The sequence below is a fragment of the Lepisosteus oculatus genome, chromosome 1, assembly GCF_040954835.1.
Source record: "Lepisosteus oculatus isolate fLepOcu1 chromosome 1, fLepOcu1.hap2, whole genome shotgun sequence".
Classification (NCBI taxonomy): Eukaryota; Metazoa; Chordata; class Actinopteri; order Semionotiformes; family Lepisosteidae; genus Lepisosteus; species Lepisosteus oculatus.
Window position 1 is genome coordinate 16,575,082 of NC_090696.1, and position 18,169 is coordinate 16,593,250.

Consider the following 18,169-nt stretch of genomic DNA (forward strand, 5'->3'; position numbering starts at 1 on the left):
CTGAATTCAGCGGCATGGGTGGGGGGGGGGGTCATTCTGGTAGTCAGTCGCTTTTTTAAAGAAATGCACGCTTGAGCTCGGTATCTAGGCTTAGAAGAACAGAGCTGGGCTCAGACAGTGGGAGTGAGCTCTGCGTGTGTGCTGCTCCAGAGCTGCGGGCTGGTGCCCTCACTGTGTTAATGACATCACCTTGACCTCTCTTCTTCTTCCATTCCACAGGGCCCCATGGGTCCCCGAGGACCACCTGGCCCCACTGGATCTCCTGTGAGTACCGAACAGCCTTCCCTGTATAAGTACCCCCAATCTGGGTAAATAAAACCACAGTCTGAGTCTGCGCATTGGTCCCGAGATGTGATCACCTGCCCATAACCGTCTTCTTCTCTGGACAGCACTAACTTTAGTGACTGGTGTCCAAAATTAATATTTCCTATCTAAAATGTTGGAAAAACAAAACACTTTCATCTAAAACTGTAGGTTACATGATTGTAAGAGACGTATAGACATTATGCTGGCCTTTGCTATAACCCACTGCTAGAGAACCATGTGTTACTTTCTGTGAGAGGTTAAAGAACTGTGCACGGGCTAACAGTCTGTCAGAGCACATTCAGGTGAACAGTATGACAGTCCTGTTCAACTAGTACAGTCATCCTGCCATTCTTACTCTGTCAGTGATTCATACAGTCATATCTTTGTGTCTTCGTGTACTGTCTTCTTAGACATACAGTATATCAAGTCATTTTGCAACAAAACACAGCCAAAACGTTCAAAAAATGCAGTGTAATCCACTTAATTAAACAGAATTGGAAGCTGGAGTATAAATGTGAGTTTTGAGGCAGGATTACATAGTGCCGACAGACGTGCAAGATCTCGTGTGGGCTGGGAGATCATGTCACAACCATGAGGGGCAGAACAGAAAGCAGAGTCTCCCGAGGGTTTCAGGACTGAAAGAAACATTGTTCCCGAACAGACCGGCTCCTCTCTGTGTTCGTCTTCTGCAAAAACACACCTAAAAAGTGTGAGAGTCAGGAGTGCTTCTCTTTTGTGTTTGGTGATTTTTTTTTAATTAGCAATGTGGTATATTCTGAAATAGTGTTTCAAAGGTGGGATGTGTTTGCCCAGAGGAGTGTATACATTTTCCCCACTGTGTGTACTTGCCTGGTGGTGGGAAAACTCTTATCACTGCAGCCATTAAAACAGTCCCATTCAAAGTGAACCCTAGTTTGTAAGAGAGATTTATATAGCAAAAACAACATTGTGGCTTTTTTATACGTGTATTAAATCTGAGCCTCCCGTAGTTTTAAGTGTCTTCCTAGATGTTAGACAAGAAGATCATAATCACATCAAAGCAGACATGATATGTACATGGTTCTCACTGCCAAGCTGACAGCCCAGAAATGTGTCAAGCCTGAAACTTTTATTAAAGCCTTTTATCTTACAACAGAGGTGGAGAAACCTGGGGGCATTTTTCTGAAGACACAGAATACCTAACAATTTACGTTCGGCATCCTGTGTATGTTATTGCCAAAATGTTTTTTTTTTTGGTAAGAGAGCAGGACTTTCCGTCTTCAGACGTTAACGACCTGCACTAGATCTGCCAAGGTCTGTAGCATTGTCCTGTTTAGACATGACACTTAATTAGAAACTGGAGTCATGTGGGGGCCTCAATCTTTGTAGACGTACCCTTCATTTTCTGCCAGGGCACGGGGCCCAATTGGAGGATTAGCACTTGGGATAAAAGGGATTTTGAAAAGGAATGTAATTGCTAATGTCATCTTGACTGTTTTAATGGAGTTTGTGACCACTAGGTGGCAACTAACAGTGGAAACGTGGCTGTTAACGGTAGTGAAATGGTTCTGGGCGTTATGAATGCACATCTGGACTCTTCGGGACTTTGTTTTGGTTCAGTTAAGGCTTTTGAATTTCATGGTTACTAATGCTGAAGAGAGCCTTGCCCAGATCAATTCCCGTATATGTAAATTGGATGATTATTTCATCCAGTTTATCTAAAGGCAGAGAGCCTAGCAATTGTGCTAATTGATCAAACGATTCAGTGAGAAAAGGGATTTTTTTTTTTGTCTGAGCACCTAAGGCCATTCCTAAATTTACATGTCATGCTAAAGCTCACAACCGAGGAACAGTTCTCAGTCTTTACCTGCCTTCATCCGCCCTCTTTTAAAAGCATATTGCTAAGCACATCCTTTATGTAGGATTGTATGTGACAGGTAGACAGTATCGGGCAAAGTTACTATTAAGTTAATAAGAAGTTATTTTAAGACTTAATGTATGTACAACTACACATGTACTACAAATGATCTGAATGTTTCCCCCAATACTTTTTAGTCAGCAATACCTCCATCATGAGAGAGGTCTTCGTTACATCTAAACACTAATATACAGTTGTTTTAAGCCTTCGTATGAGTGGAGAAAAATTCAATGAAACATGAAATCATGCTGCCTGTTACCTGCGCCGCTGTATGTGCTTTGCTGTTAGCCTGATGCCAGAGTGTAACGAGTGTAACGCTTTGTGCTCTGCACCCTAGGGCCCACAAGGTTTCCAGGGGAACCCCGGAGAGCCCGGCGAACCCGGCCCCTCTGTAAGTACCCACGCAGCCGAGGACCGCGCCGCCGCGCCGCTGGGTAACCTGGGAGGAGGGCGGCAGCCCCAGAGCAGGCTGGGAAGAGCCGCAGTAAAGGGGGCGTCACATTCAATTGAGATCAGCCTGAGGGCTGGCAGGGCCCGACACGGCCTCTGAGGTCCTGGCACTGCGCGGTGCCAGGTACCAGCTGGACTTCAAGCAGAGGCTTTTGTTCACAGGCTTAATCTACCTGTAAATCCCATTTGCAAGGCGTTTGTCTGCTCCAGCACAGCGTTTAATTAAGAAACACGGACAGTGTGGGAAAGCAGAGAGGTTACCTAAAATCTCCCTGCCCCCCCCCGAGAGAGCTATGAGCTGGACAGTCCAGCTTCACTGCTGAGAACTGTCCATTAAGTGGACTCTGTTCACATTTCAGGCCCACCAGCAAAACTATTTTTAAGACATTCCCAGTGTATAAAGTGATATATCCTAAAACTGCATTTGTCTTCTACGTAAAACCCCAGATGTTGAAACTTAATTAAGCACACGGGACCGCAGCCTTTTATCACAAACTATCCCTCTAATGTTGGAACTGACATGAAGTAAAAATAAGTCTCATTGTCCTCGGCATCTAAAGTTTCACCACCATTTACAGACTGTCATTGGTTTTATCATTGAGGTCTCTGCTTTGATTTCTGCACCGCTGTTATCTCAGTGTCTTTCCTGCTGTGACCTTTATACAGGGCCCAATGGGACCCCGCGGCCCCCCCGGACCTTCTGGCAAACCTGGAGATGACGTGAGTGCTGCTGCGCCCATCCCTGCACGCGTTCGCACTGGGAAACCTCACTGTAGGGAACATGTCACTGAGGGGCCAGTGGAATGCATGGACTGCACAGCTGCTATACATGAGCTGTAACTGCACTCCTGTAAAGATGCCCTGCTTTTACACCGAAATTATACTCTTAATAGTAGCTATTGAGCAGTAGTCTTCGTATAAGATTGGACGTATTTAAAATTCATCTTCCACACCCGAAGAAGGCTCCACGGCCAAAACGTTGTGGTTTCTTTCTTCTCTTTTCAGCCTGGAATAAACCTATTACTTGTTCATCTACCATATGTTCCATTCAGGCTCTGTTTAAATAGATTTAAAATGTGTAAAACCGCATTTTCTGGTGTGTTGTTGTAGAAGTTTAAAAATACTGTCTCAATGTGAGAAAAATCTGTAGGGGTGTGCAGGAAAACAATTATCTGCGCAATCGTGACTCCAAAATGTGCACTTGCAATCCTTGGCCACCAGGTGGCATGTGACTGTATAAAGACAAAACATTTATCAGTATGCCATTTGGCCACCGGGTGGCACTGTTTACATTTTATAAATCACTTTTGACTAGTAGTATCAAAGTAACATTAAAGTTTAAAGTGAGAAGACTTTTAGCAGTGTTCTTCATTTTTGTAGCAGATGTGAACTTTTCTTCAGCTTGGTGTTTTTCAACGTTGTCTCTGCAGACCCCTGTATTTATTATGTATGTGTTTTCACTCACTTTTTAGGGTGAGGCTGGAAAGCCTGGCAAAGCTGGTGAGCGCGGACCTCCTGGGCCCCAGGTAACTGTCTGGGAAGGAGGGGTGGGGCAGAAGCAGGCCGAACAGGGCACGGGCAAGGGGAACTCTGCAGCAGGCGCTGTCGAGATCTGTCATTTCTGGGCTGCGGTCAGAGGGACTGAAAGAATCAGAGAACTGTTTAGCGAACAGCTCAGTGTCTGCAAGCCTAATGCTGATTGTGTCATTCAGCAACATTCGGAGGCAGAAAAACTGTTCCTATGTAGCAAGTAATAATAAAGCCATGCTCTAATCTGGTAGAGAACCATTGTCACATGAGCCCAGAAGATGCATTTTGAGGACGGAAAGCCAGTAAGGGTCTTAGCAGAGTGATGAGCAATACAGACAACAGGTCATTTAAGGTCATTAATATTTAAAACATTGGCTTTCTTGCTGTCAGTGTTTTAAATATTGAACAAAAAGAAAGATGTTTTCTCAGTTTTCTTTTTCCTGAGAGCTGAGCAGCCGTCGACTCACCTCTTTACTGTAGAACCATGTACTGTAGGGCTGCCTTTCACACAGGAGGTGAGCTTCACCGTCATTCATTTAATCCCTTGTAAGAAGAGCTCAGAATGAGGTTATACCGTATATATGGAGTTTCTGAAGCATCCAGATTCACACTCCCTTCCCTGTCCTGCTACATTAGTAAGATCACTCTTGCAGAGGAACATTTCAAGTGAACTGCAGAATGCAAGCAAAAAACAAGCAGATTTCACAGGCTTGGAGACCTAGCCCGAGCTTACACTTAACTCTCATCGCAGGTGCTGCTTTACAGGAACCTCAAAGCACAATCAGTTTTAAATCATCTTGTTTCTGGGTGCTCTGGCCTATTGTTTTACCTATGTCGACAGCACTGCATTGTGTTTTATTGATCCAGCTGCAGGGCATAGCCAACAGTAGCGGGTGTTATTTTAAATCAAGGAATATAAACTGCTCGAAAACACCATTTATTATTCGCCAACTGCTTAGAATTATTAGCTACTGTAGATGTCTGCTGTCCTTGTTATCCAAGTGGATTGAGATTCATGGTGTTAATATTTGCCAGTGCTCAGTAGCTGATCTACAGAAGTGAAGTTTGCAGTTCTGCATGGGAAACAAAGTGCTGTTGAGTACATGCGTGCCAAAATATATTTTTGTGGTACTGTAGCTGCTTCAGCTTCACAATTGGTAGATACTTAGGCAGTGTTAAAATCAACTGGTTCTCAAGTTACAACCTGAGATCAAGCAGAAAGGCTCTCCCAGTTCAGTATCATAAGAGAAAGATTTTAGACGCACCTTTAACTTTTTTTCTCCTTCTTACCTCCCAGGGTGCTCGTGGATTCCCAGGAACTCCTGGTCTGCCTGGAATCAAAGGTCATAGGGTCAGTACCGCTACTGCTGTTTTGAATGTGGGGTCTTCAGTAACAGGATTGAGAAAATGGATGGTGCCCAAGTTAAGAGCAGGGTTATCTGTCCTTTTAAACAGGAAACAGTTAATCATGTCATTTGCTGCCACTGTGAGCTGTGTTAGATGATATGGCTTGCTGGTGTGTAGTGACCACTCCTCTCTAACCCAGCTCCTCTCTCTGCTGCACAGGGTTACCCAGGTCTTGACGGGGGAAAGGGTGAGGCTGGAGCTGCAGGAGCAAAGGTAGGCCTGTTCTTGTACAGGTCAAGGCATTGACCATCCTTCCATTCTCCCAGCATGCATTTTCACATTACAGTTTCCTCTAGAAATATAAGGATATTTCTCCTCAAAAAGTTTTTTTTTCTGTCAATACTGAAATCTCTCTATGGGAAAGGGTTCATGTTAACAGGAACTAAGAGGAAGCAGGGTCTCTAACTGGAACCCCTGTAAAAGTTGCAGGAGAACGTCAGGGTTTCAAATTCACCTTCTTGTGAAAGACTGTAACACAGAATCATGGGGGCAACTTTGTAAATTCTTACTTTATGTCCACTCTTTTAATATGAATCTCTGCGATTGGATATTTTTTTGTTAGGGGGATCTTTATTCATTTGCTGGTTGTTTTGTGACTTTCTGGGTAGTTTTGCAAGTCGGGTTTGCAGTCCACTGCGGCTCGATCCGCTCTTTCTCCCCTGCCTCACTCTGTGCCTGTGTGTGTTCCCCTGCAGGGAGAAGCTGGTGCCCCTGGTGAGAATGGCGCTCCCGGACCCATGGTGAGTATTCCCTTGCCCCATCCTCCACGTGCCCCTGGAGCTGGGCAGGGCGGCACCTCTGAGGAGGCATATGCGGCAGTTCTTACTGGGTATGAAGCACTTAGCACTTGTACTCCTGCAGAATAGGTCAGCAAAAGAGGTCACACTGTAAGATCACAGGAGCCATTTCTCCACTGGCTCACTAACTGTGGACAAGCAGTTCCATGGTGGAACTAATGGACCTCAGAGTTACATTGCATGAAGTATATTTTAGCATGCATGTGAGAAACTTACATTTTAAATTCACAATTGCATGATTTTTCTGGAAATTGATCGAAGGATTAAACAATTGAACAGGCTTATAAAAAATGTGCAGACACCACAGATAGATATTGCGTTTAGTCATTAAAGTCTTAGCTGTAGAGTTGCAAAGCTGGACTGGCCCTGCCCAGGCGCCATGCTGCTCCACTGCTGGCTGATTGTGATGGCACATCTGACCCTCTGTCTGTCTCCCTGTTGTGATCCAGGGACCCCGCGGCCTGCCTGGCGAGAGAGGACGTCCCGGATCTGCTGGAGTTGCTGTGAGTAAATCGAACCTGGACTGGCAACACTGCTGTCTTGTTCCCCCAGTCAGAACACCCATGTCAGGGTTACAGTTATAGTCCTATAGTGCATTTCTGTCTCTTTGACCAGTCTTTAAAGATATCATTGTTGCTAACACAAAATTATATCATGGGTCTCTCGCGATAAAACAACAAGTCCAATTATTTTCCTAGCTAAGTATTCCCTAAGATGTTTTCTCCCTTTCACTGTAAGGATGAAGTACTCATTGTTTTAAAATATAAATACTTTTATAAGACAAGGGCACGCTTTATAGAGAAAGATACCATGTTTTTAACCTAGTGAATGATAAAATGCATAACTAGTGAATAATCAATCAGAAGGGCTCAATTTAAGTTTCCATAGGATGGATTCTATTTAAACTGCAATAAAATAGGCAAGCCATAATAAACACCAGAAATGGGCAATCCCATTATCCCACTTCAGGTTTTATAATATTCCTGTCTCTCCTCTATGTTAGAGGGTGCTGGGTTACCTTAATAACTTTGTGGCATTCAAAGTCACTATCTGAACTGTCAGTGCAGACTGGATTTCATACGCACAGTCTCTCACAGTTCCAGCCATTATGTAATGCAAAATTACTTTTGCACTTGTACCCGGCTGCCTGAGCTGAAACCACTGAACTTCAGCTCTGTTAACTTTCCCCCACCCTATCCAGTCCAGTTCTACACACAGGATTACGCTGACTGACCCTTTATTGGGTCACAGTTTATCACCCTGAGGTTCTCTGGCTGAGACAGTACGTTACAGCTGTCATCCTGGCCCAACACGTATCCCTGGACAACACTCTGATCGCTGCAACACACGTTCCGGCATCATTAGGCCACTGACTCTCTAAATCCTGTGTAACTGCAGTAGAAATCACTGAACTGCACTGACTCACAGTGCCTGACTATGTACCCCCATTTGCTTGTTCTCTAAAGTGTGGCACTGTGCATTTACTCATCAGTAACCTGATCAGGAGCCAACACCACTTCATTCATCACTTTTTGTCTTCCTGGATCACTACACCTGATCCTTCTTGTGCTTGTGTGCAGTTGTAAGAAGGCTTGGCTCCCTCCTCCAGTCTCTCATTGTATTCGACCTACATCAGAAATGTAACTGGAGCACAAAAACAAATCACATCTGAATCATCCGACGTGATTGTGTCCAAGATGAAGCAGAGAGCCCTATTCCTTCACAGCTGCCAATACAAACACACTTCCCTAAGAGCTTCACTGATCAGGTGGATTTATAAATATTACTGGTCGACCAAGACAGTTTGTGAATGTACTTCTCTGTCCTTGTTGCAGGGCGCTCGTGGTAATGATGGCTTGCCTGGTCCTGCTGGTCCTCCTGTGAGTATCCTAATTAAACCATCAATGAAGGCGCCGTTAAACCATCGGTTAACGTGCAGAAGACTGTTGCTTAATTAGAAGCAAAACTGCTATAGCCACTCCACACGTCTGTACCTTAGTTTGACAAATGGAAAATAAAAACGCCAACAACTGGCCACACTAATAGACCGTCTGTGCCATTTTCTGCAGCAGCTGGCAGCGAATTCACTGGCTGCAATCCTGCATTCCAAATCAGTCACTCTTCTGAGCAGCCACATAATTGCCAAACAAATTTAACTTGGAATGCAAAACTTTACTGGCACATCTGGATGCTGTGTAATCTGGGCCATAAACGTGATAATATCAGCGCCAGTAATTATATTCAAATCTCCCTTGATGAAAGAGTAGATTTTGCCACTGGTGAACACAACAGCTTTTGTTACGCATACTTGTGAGGGTAGCAGTTCTATAAATTCCTGACTTTTGTAGTGGTTTCAATGCATATACTGGCATTTCTAGATTGAATAGACTCGGGCACTGTTAAGAATTTCCTTCCCCTGAACTAAGCAAAAGAATGTCCTGCTCTTTAAATAGGGTCTGAACAGCAGCAGTCTGGCCCTGTGCCGCTGTTTCGCAGGAAAAGAGACGCTGAAGCCCGATGACTGACTCTCCTCTCCTCCCCCTCCCTCTCTCCCTCTCTCCCTTTCTCCAGGGACCCGTGGGCCCAGCTGGTGCTCCAGGCTTTCCAGGCTCTCCAGGTGCTAAGGTATGTGGCTCCTCTCCCAGGCGGGGCTTTGGCACAGCCAGGGAACAGGGCAGGCGAGCCGCCAGGGGCCCAGGACGGGCTAATGAAATCCTCACGGAAAACCCTCTGCCCCCTTCTCTCCGCGTTCAGCTCCACTGGAAAAAGCACAGGGGGAAGAGGCCTGGTCGCAAAAAGAGGCCTTTTTTCTCCTTCCTTGTGTGGGGGCAGGACATGCTGGAGGCTAACTTTTAAAATCCATTCTCCATCTGGCGAAGGAGAAGAAGAGGGATTTAGGTGGGAGAGCAACATTCTTTCATTCCTGGCGGTTTTGAAAGAAAGTGAAACTCGAGACACAGGCAGCTCAGCCACAGAAAGCTGCTGTCTGCCTGGACACTTCTGAGAGATCTGCCCTTTCCTCCTTTGCTTGGTGGGGTTTAATTTCCTCTCCTGCAATAACTAACTGATACCATGTCTGCAGGATTTGGGTTTCTTTGCTCAATGCACACAGAATGGCCTTTTCCACTTTTTCCAGATTCTCAATACCATTTTCTGTATTCTTTTCAAGAGGCAGGAAATTCATGGATTAGAATGTTTTCTTTGGAGATAGGATTGAAAAGTATCTCTTAGGTGGGGAGGCTTCTTCCTTTTCAGAGCAATGGGGCAAAACAAAAGTTGACCCCCCCACCACACACTTTTTCTTCAATGTGTTTGATTTTTAACATTTTTAAATGCGTACCCTGGTCAGGTGATGTACTTCACCCCCACTTGGTGTTTCAGACAACTGTGATTAACTGTAAAAGAGCAAACCAAAGAAACAGTCGAGACCTCTGTTGTTAGCTGTGAGCGGCATATAGGGAAAGGGCATTGCAGACTTCATGAAAATGTCTCCCATTTCCCAGCATGTAGCTCCATAGTTTGAACTGCACAGAAAGCTGCCAGTGCATTTCTGTCAGCTTTGTCTAGCTTAGGTTGTAATATAACCAACCAAGAAATGTAAGTCCTCCAGAGGGTACTGTAATTGGTGGGGCTTAATAAGTCACTGGGAAGCCAAGGTCAGATATAGAGACCTTTAAGTGTCCCGCACTGGGAATAGAAGGAATTAGCTAACTGTTCCCCTGAATTCCACTGTCTTTGTGCTGGGAAGTCACTCTGACCTTTCTCTGGGGATTGTGTTGTTGTCGTTCTCCTCTGGAGGTCTGGTGTCAGCAGCTGCCATGGCAACCAGACAGGTTTGAGGCCTAGCTCTGGAATCCCGTGATCCAAGCAGAAAAAATGGGATTTTAAAACACAGCGGGGGAGGGATCAGCTGGCGGTAGTGGTTGTGGTGGTGGCTATAGGGAACAAAGAAATGAAACTCTTGCAGGCTTTGTTCATACTTCTCCTGATTCCCTATTTGTCCACCCATAAAAGTCCAGAGAGCAGAGAGACATACTGTAGAAGAGGTAACTTGGTTGTCTCATTTCTCACCATTAATCCTATGATATGGATTGTGGATGAGAAACAGAATTAAAAATTAAACATTAGGATGCCAAGTGAATCTCATGACACAGAATGATGCCCTCTGTAAGGCATCTGCCCAGATGAGCTGTAGGCCATGTAGTTATTCTAATGGATAGAGAGAATGTCTCCTTCAAGAGAACCCTTTGTTGATTTTATATTCCACTGAAGATGGAAATAAATGCAGAATAGTATTAGTAGAACTTCCATAGATCCAGGCTTCTCACCCTTTCTGTCTAGCTCCTTTGCACATCATCGCATCTGCTTGCACCTGAAAGAGTGCTTGTCAGCAGCACATTCAGCTGTAAAAGTGCAAAGTAGTCCTGAAAGGTCTCAAATACCCATAATGAAGACTTGTTTTTCAGTATACTCAATTTCACAGGTTTGTATAGGTAAAACTAGGACAATGCCTTTAGTGTTTAGGTCTCCCCTGTGTCTAAATTTTGCCCATGTGTCTTGCTTTCCAAAGTGAAATTGAATTTGTGTAGTTGGCCATGTGCTCCCTGCAGTGGTGGCTGTTGCAGTGTCTGTTATCTCTCTACAGCCAATCCCTCACACAAAGCCTCTCTCCCCACCACTGGTGATGCAGTGGTGGCACACACACACAAACTGTGCACATGCCTTGGATCAGAATGACAGAGGACAGACCTCCTCAAATGCTGCGGTTGCATCATCTCTGTGATGTAATCCTGTGCAAACAGTAGCGTAGGGAAAGCCCGGGAAGGAATTTAATTCATCCTGCTTCAATGAGGCTGCCCCACACGCAGGGCATGACGTCTGCAGCCGGTTCTCATTGGCTGGTGTGGAGATGACATACTGGGTCAGGGGGGAGGGGCTTGCAGATTCACAGCATTAAAACAAGTGGTGCTGGAAACTGGCAGCGATCCCTTGTCATAAGGCCTGGAACCCATTATGTGCTTGGCGTTGAGTTATGCACTTTTACAGTGGCCTCTTACCACAAGCATAGCCATATGTAAACACATACTTGGCTCTTTTAATTAAAAGCACTGTTTAAAATTGTGTTGTAAAATTCACCCAATATATTTAATATTCCTGTAGTAAAGATGCATTGCTCTAATTCCAGTTGATTTGATTGCATTGGTTCAAGGAGTTGCCCCATTCACTGGTTAGTTACTCTGCGCACTAACAGCTGATTGCACTGGAATGATAATTGGAGTCCTAAACAAATGAGGAGTTATAAAAAATGTTTACCAGAATTCCACTGAGTAACAGTGCTGGAAATAAAACCACAGTTTTGGGTGACAGTATGTTTATTATCATGTGATGATGTAATCTGTTACTGTATTTTGACAAGATGGCAGGATCTGCTCCCACTTCTCGCACTGAACAGCACATATGTCTTAATCCTGCAGCATCCTGACTCTGTTAGTGGGCTTTCATGATCTCCAGAGCTAGAGGTGCATTAATAGTGACTTTATGTCTATTTGGCTCACTTTGATCAGAGTTTGGCAGTATGGAGCAGTGCTAAGTACTCTGCACTCAGCTGGGAGGTTGTGGGTTCACATCTTGTGGGAGGACATTGCTATGGCTCTCTTGAGCAAAGGTGTTTCCTCAGATTGGTCCAGTACTGCGACCTTTCAGTAGCTTGGACTAGAGTTAGATCCGGCACTGTTCCTGTTGGTAGTTTTTTCACCCCCAAACTGCTCATGCCACTTCTATGAGCGGCCGTTGGCTGAAAGGCAGGTGGCCAGTTGCAGAAAACATCTTCAGTTAACTAAGGGTAATTCTTTTCTTCTTAAGTGTTCCTGGAATTCAGGGGTGTTGCAGCTGGACGCCTTGAATATAGCCTTATGTCTAAGCCTAAAGTGTTAAGGGGCAGAGTGCCCAGGTTTTACTGCTGCAGGTGATGAATACGTACAGTTTTCTACAAAGCCAGGCCAGGCCCTGCACGCACAGGTGCACTCATCAGAGGGGCGTCGGCTTTGCTGCAGTAGGGGTGGATGAGAGGTACTGTAGGCCCGCGGAGATGCTCTGATCTGCATTGCTGGCTAACTCCCCCCGCCTGTCTTGTTCTTCCAGGGCGAAGCAGGTCCCACAGGTGCTAGAGGCCCCGAGGGAGCTCAGGGACCCCGAGGAGAGTCAGGAACCCCAGGATCTCCCGGTCCCTCTGGCGCTTCTGTAAGTAACCTCACGGCTGGACACACCCCACTCACGGTCAGGCTGTGCTAGAGCCACTGTTTGCTAGCCGCTGGAGCAGCTCTGGTGAAGGAAGCTTCAGAAGCGCAGTGCAGGGAGAGGTGAGCTGAGGGAGCAGAAATACAGAAGGAGTGACTCAGCAGCTGCAGGTGACTCCTGGCTGAGTCATTCTGCAGTGAGAGAGGCAGTAAAACCAGAAGGAGACGTTTGCATGTGATGGATCTGATTTTAGAAAGAGTTCAGAATTGCATTCAGTGAAGTAGAGAAGCAGTTTCAGATTAGCATGGTGAGAAGTGATCAAGTGAATTCACCCTAGGATCACTGGAACAAATGAACCTGTTACCTGTGTTGCCCCTTTTGACTTAAGTGCTCTGACTTGTCTCTGTAGGGTAACCCAGGTACTGATGGTATCCCTGGAGCCAAAGGGTCAGCTGTAAGTATGTTTTATTCTCTCTCTCTCCTCTTATTCACTTTGGGTTTCAATTTAAACAGCACATTTAAAGCACAAGGATGAATAAAACAAAAATATACGAAAACAATAATAACCACATTAACTATTAATAGAAAAATAAAATATAAAAAAGCGTTCAATCAGCCAGATATAAATTATTTCTTTTTTAAAGGGAAATTACGGGCTATGAATCTATTCAGTTTTAAATTATCTTTCAGGAAAGCATAAAATGTGTTCCCCCCAATTAAAAAAACAGTTTTGCTTCCTGTAATCTGGGAACAATAATCCTAACCTCCAATCTTTCTGTTCTTCCCCCGTTTCTAGTTTTATTGCAGGAGGTTTGGAATTTACAGTCTCCTGAGAAAGTATGGAGTAGTGCTATTAACACCAGTAGCTGCATGCCTTACAGTCCAGACACAGTCAGCTTTTTATATTACTGACTGAAAGCGATAAAGATAGCAATGGCTTTATATACTTCCTTTCTCTGCCATGTTTGTTTCTGTGGAATTCACTGCAATAGTTTCTAGTAGTACATAATACTGCAGTGTTGATTAATAGTACTATACAGTATGTTAATCATTCAGTTACTGCTAGTATAAGAAGGATTCATTTCCAGACTACATGACCCTGGGATCGACAGACAAGGATGCTATCATTGTTTTCTCTTTCTGACAATAAATCAGGGAGGAAATTAGGGTCCTGGGATTGAGCACTAAGTACTATGTAGGGGAATTGTAAAAGTGTGTCACCAAAATTTAAATTGGAAAACGGGAAGGGGATCTTTGTCACTTATTAAAGTCGAGCCTGTTTTCTGCCCTTTCTCCAACCAATTCCTGGATTTCTGTTGATCTTAATATTGCTGCACCATGCCTGGAGCAGTGAGCACCATCCCAGGCAGCTCAAGCAAGGAGCAGGGTTAACACAGAGGAATCCAATATTTCCCTTTTGTTGTGAAAAGCAGTTACTTTCATCTGGGTCACTTTGAAACGACAGCTTGTCCTGACACGTTGTTGCCTGCAGAGAAATAGCTAGTTAAGGAACCCTGGAGAAACCCACAAAAGGTCTTCAAGTTGCAATATATCAGGGAAATGAACCTTGCCTTAATTCAGGCTTTTTCCATGATCATGAGAGACTTTCCATGATTGCTGTGAGAGCTGATTCATCCCCTAAATCATTCCAAAACGTACAGCAAAATTCAATCCCTGGGACCATGAAAACACTTTTCATAGTCCAGATCCCTAAACGGTCCCTGCTTCCCTTTGTTAGTGCCTTGTAATGGAAGGTTGATGTGCTCTACCTCGAGGCCAGTAACACACCTGAACAGGTCCTGCTCATGTGGTCTGTGTGATCTGCAGGGTGCTGATGTTCTCTCTGCCTCCCTCTGCAGGGCGCTCCTGGCATTGCGGGTGCTCCTGGCTTTCCTGGACCTCGCGGACCCCCAGGACCCCAGGGAGCCACAGGACCTCTTGGACCTAAAGGTCAACAGGTAGGTGACCTCTTTATCCCTCATTTTTCTGTGTGGCCCATAATGGCTGTAAGCGATGTCTTTTTTACTTAACCCTTTCGAAGGAAATGCATTATTGTTTGTGACAAGGGAAGTGTGGTCCCTTTGTTATTTGCTCATGCTTGGTTTTACTTAAAGAAGATTACAAATAAATTAGTCAAAATGAGGAATTATTTTCCTCATTAACCAAACCACTGAAATCGAATCGTTCCAAAAAGTGGTTGCTTAGGCCTTTTTTGCCTTAATGCACTGCTTGATTCATATGACCATAATTATAAATGAAGTTCCAGATGAAGGTGGAGGAGGGAGCTCAGTGACCCACTGAGACCCAGGAAGCCAAACTTGGCTCCCGCTGTAAATTTGTGTTCAGCCCAACATAAACTCTTAACACTGGGTTTAATCAGAGCCAGATGCTGAGGTGGGTCAGGTTGTAAAGTTCCTGTGGTTTCAGGTCAAGTGCTGTGCTGAAGCACTGAGGAGCAAGGAGCACTATAGTAATGGCTTTCTCTCCTGTGCGTCTGTCCTTCCCTATAGGGTGACCCCGGTATCCCAGGATTCAAAGGCGAACAAGGTCCCAAAGGCGAGCATGTAAGTGCCCATCCACTCCACACACTTCCTCCCCCGCCATTTCCACTGTCGCATTCGAGCCAGAGCAAGCTGGAAAATAAAATACTCGACTGATAAAAATGGCAAACCAGGTTTCACATTGAACCTGGGCCCTGATGTTGTTTCCCTTTGAAACGAACACACAAAGCCGCCAGAGTGTGTGCAGCAAACTAGACTTCATGCTTGTGCATCCTCGAGAGCGTCACAATTTAAAGCCAATTCTTCTCCGCAATCGGTTCTTCTGGTTCTTAATCATTGTTCCTCTCCGTAGGCAGTCCTTCTGAAGACTAAAAGTACACTGTGCACCACTAGGCGGTGCTGTTTTCTCATTATTGCCCTGCACATTTTGGTTTTATAATCTAGGTACTTTGATTATTGCTGCACATAGATTAATTTTAGGATTTTTCAGATGCAGTCACAGAGTATTTGTAAGAAAAACCCTAATTGAGACTAGCAAGGCCATGTGTTGAAGTTTTATGTCACTACAACATTGGGAGCACAGGAGCCAGAGTTGTTGTTGATGACGAGGAAGCGGGAGAGGGGTTAATCGGGCATGTTTTGTGGACACCCCACACAGGGTCCTGCCGGCCCTCAAGGTGCCCCCGGTCCTGCTGGAGAGGAAGGCAAGAGAGGAGCCCGCGGAGAGCCCGGTGCTGGAGGACCCCCTGGGCCCCCTGGAGAGAGGGTGAGTGGCCGAGCACGCAGTGCCCAGCAGAGCAACACCAGCACCTCCGCAGCCCAGAGCTTGCGTGCTCTTCTTACATGCCATGGCCGAACATGCAGCTGCTGGGAACTGTGGGGCTGTGCTTGCTGGCAGTGGTGTGTGGAACAGCACCAGGATTGGTTCAGAATAGCCTGGGCACTGTCCTGTTCTAACAGACCGGTCTGCTGCATGTTGTGTTACACTGGTGGGGACACTGGTTTGAACAAAAAGCAGCTAAAAACAAAGAGGAGTGCTTTTAACAAACAAATTACTGTGCATCCACTAAGGTAGAAATTATTCATGATGTCTCCCTGTTACCATACTCGCAGAGCAGCAGTACTAGAAACCAGAACAGGCCATGAGTTAATGCTGCAGACTAACCTGCTATTCATCTTCCAGTGCTGCAAGGCTCTGTGCAGCTTCATGTTCTGTAAGAACCCAGCTGCTGTACTGTGGCAGATTAAACAGCACAGTTACAAAACCAAGCGTTAAGTAGACCAACACAGAGACCAAGCGGTTGCATGGAAAATATGTATTCAAACTTCTGAAAGTTAATTTTGAAGTAAAAAAATCAGTATGCTGTTGTGTGCATGTAAACTAAGAGAATTGGTGAGTTATACCCTTTTATTTCTCAGAATAGACTCTGCTTATGTGTGTCATGGCTCTTTTTTAAAGTGAGAATTCCATGAATCATTATTGTTTAATTTGACAACACTCGCAGTCATATAGTGCACTGATCCACGTTCTACAATAACACGAGCATTATCATTACTAGTGTATTATCTTAGGCAAAGTTTAAAATAAATGACAGTAAAGCTTGCTAGATCTTTTAATTTGCAGTGTTAATGATTTAGTCTGGCCTGGCTGACTGGCCAGCTCTAACTTGTCATTTCCTCTCTCCTTGTTGCCAGGGCTCCCCCGGTAACCGTGGTTTCCCAGGTCAGGATGGTCTTGCAGGCCCCAAGGTAGGTGCCGCCATAGTAACCAGTGACCAACTTGGAATCCTTAGGAAACCATCACCTAGACCTGTGTGCCAGAGTCTGAGCACTGAGAGCAGTTATCAGTGCTGGTTTTCCCAGCAGCCTCTCCTATGGATAGGGGCCTTTGATAACTTCACAGCCACTCGTTTCGAACTGTTACATAGAAGAAAGCAATCTCTGAAAAACCCCACAGGAGGACATACCCCCGATTCGCACCAGAAGATGAAAACAATCTTGTTGCTGAAGCCAAAGAAACCTATCTTTTAAAATAAAGTGATTCTGACTGCTACTCAGAATAACTGCTCTGACAGGGACGCCGGACCCCGATAGTGCTCTTCATGTGAAGTTTGTTTTCCTGCAGTTCTAACAATAGACCACAAGGTGGCACGTGTAACCTGCAAGATTTGTAAGAAAAATGCATTCGACGTTTTCATTGATCAAATATATTATGCTGTTATCTGACAGGCAAGGAGACTTCACATTTCTAATATTTCTCTAAGAGCACTATTCTTCGTCTAGTGTCAAAAACACAGCTTTTTATCTCACTGCAGTGCAGTGCGAGAGGGAAGTATTGCAGCCTCAGTGCTGTGCCATGGGCCCAGGACGAGGAGGACGCCAGCACCCTGATCTACTCACCTGCCTGACGCATGTGCCCTCTGTTTCTCTCGCTCTGTCTTAGGGAGCCCCTGGCGAGCGTGGGCCCTCTGGAATTTCTGGTCCCAAAGGCGCCAACGGAGACCCCGGTCGCCCTGGAGAGCCTGGCCTGCCTGGTGCCAGAGTAAGAGCCCTCTTTGTTACCGATGTCTCTCAGTCGCTGTGACATCAACAGCCAAACGCAACTGTTGTACACGAACCATTACTGACGGCTGCCAGTGAGCTGTTTTTTTGTGTGTGGAACAAATGCCTTAACACAGAAGTGATATGTGAACAGCACAAAACCAAGCACAAAATGGAGCAGGCACACACACCTCCATGTGTACGTGGACGAGTGCATCATGCAGGTGTAGATAGCATAGTAGTATTAATTCCTCCCTGTCTGGGGGGCTCCATTATATGTGAGATGAGCCACACTCCCAAAAAGGTAAGCAGCATGCCAGCAAATTAACTCACTGCTCACATTCATATTCCAATAATCCTGCAATAAGTGTAGCCTTTCTCCTGAAGTTGTGATGGTTTATTTCTAGTATCAGGCATTACAAATTAGAGTATTATTTCAGACAAGCAGAGCTCTGATTTGAATTGTTGAAAATGAAATGGAGCAGACTTTCACTGCCTTTGGG

General features: G+C 45.1%; 1 protein-coding gene across 4 annotated transcripts in view; it reads left to right on the forward strand.

The window, feature by feature from the left end:
• The window catches only part of col2a1b (collagen, type II, alpha 1b), a 57,029-nt gene that overhangs the window by 16,006 nt on the left and 22,854 nt on the right, over window positions 1-18,169 (forward strand). For all 4 annotated transcript variants that reach the window (XM_006629238.3, XM_006629240.3, XM_006629239.3 and 1 more), the window contains 17 exons: window positions 220-264; window positions 2,541-2,594; window positions 3,320-3,373; window positions 4,126-4,179; window positions 5,481-5,534; window positions 5,750-5,803; window positions 6,286-6,330; window positions 6,837-6,890; window positions 8,223-8,267; window positions 8,959-9,012; window positions 12,529-12,627; window positions 13,034-13,078; window positions 14,484-14,582; window positions 15,135-15,188; window positions 15,784-15,891; window positions 16,821-16,874; window positions 17,569-17,667. In XM_006629238.3, the coding sequence (XP_006629301.1) occupies window positions 220-264; window positions 2,541-2,594; window positions 3,320-3,373; window positions 4,126-4,179; window positions 5,481-5,534; window positions 5,750-5,803; window positions 6,286-6,330; window positions 6,837-6,890; window positions 8,223-8,267; window positions 8,959-9,012; window positions 12,529-12,627; window positions 13,034-13,078; window positions 14,484-14,582; window positions 15,135-15,188; window positions 15,784-15,891; window positions 16,821-16,874; window positions 17,569-17,667 (1,071 nt within the window). The remainder of the gene's footprint in view (window positions 1-219; window positions 265-2,540; window positions 2,595-3,319; window positions 3,374-4,125; window positions 4,180-5,480; window positions 5,535-5,749; window positions 5,804-6,285; window positions 6,331-6,836; window positions 6,891-8,222; window positions 8,268-8,958; window positions 9,013-12,528; window positions 12,628-13,033; window positions 13,079-14,483; window positions 14,583-15,134; window positions 15,189-15,783; window positions 15,892-16,820; window positions 16,875-17,568; window positions 17,668-18,169) is intronic.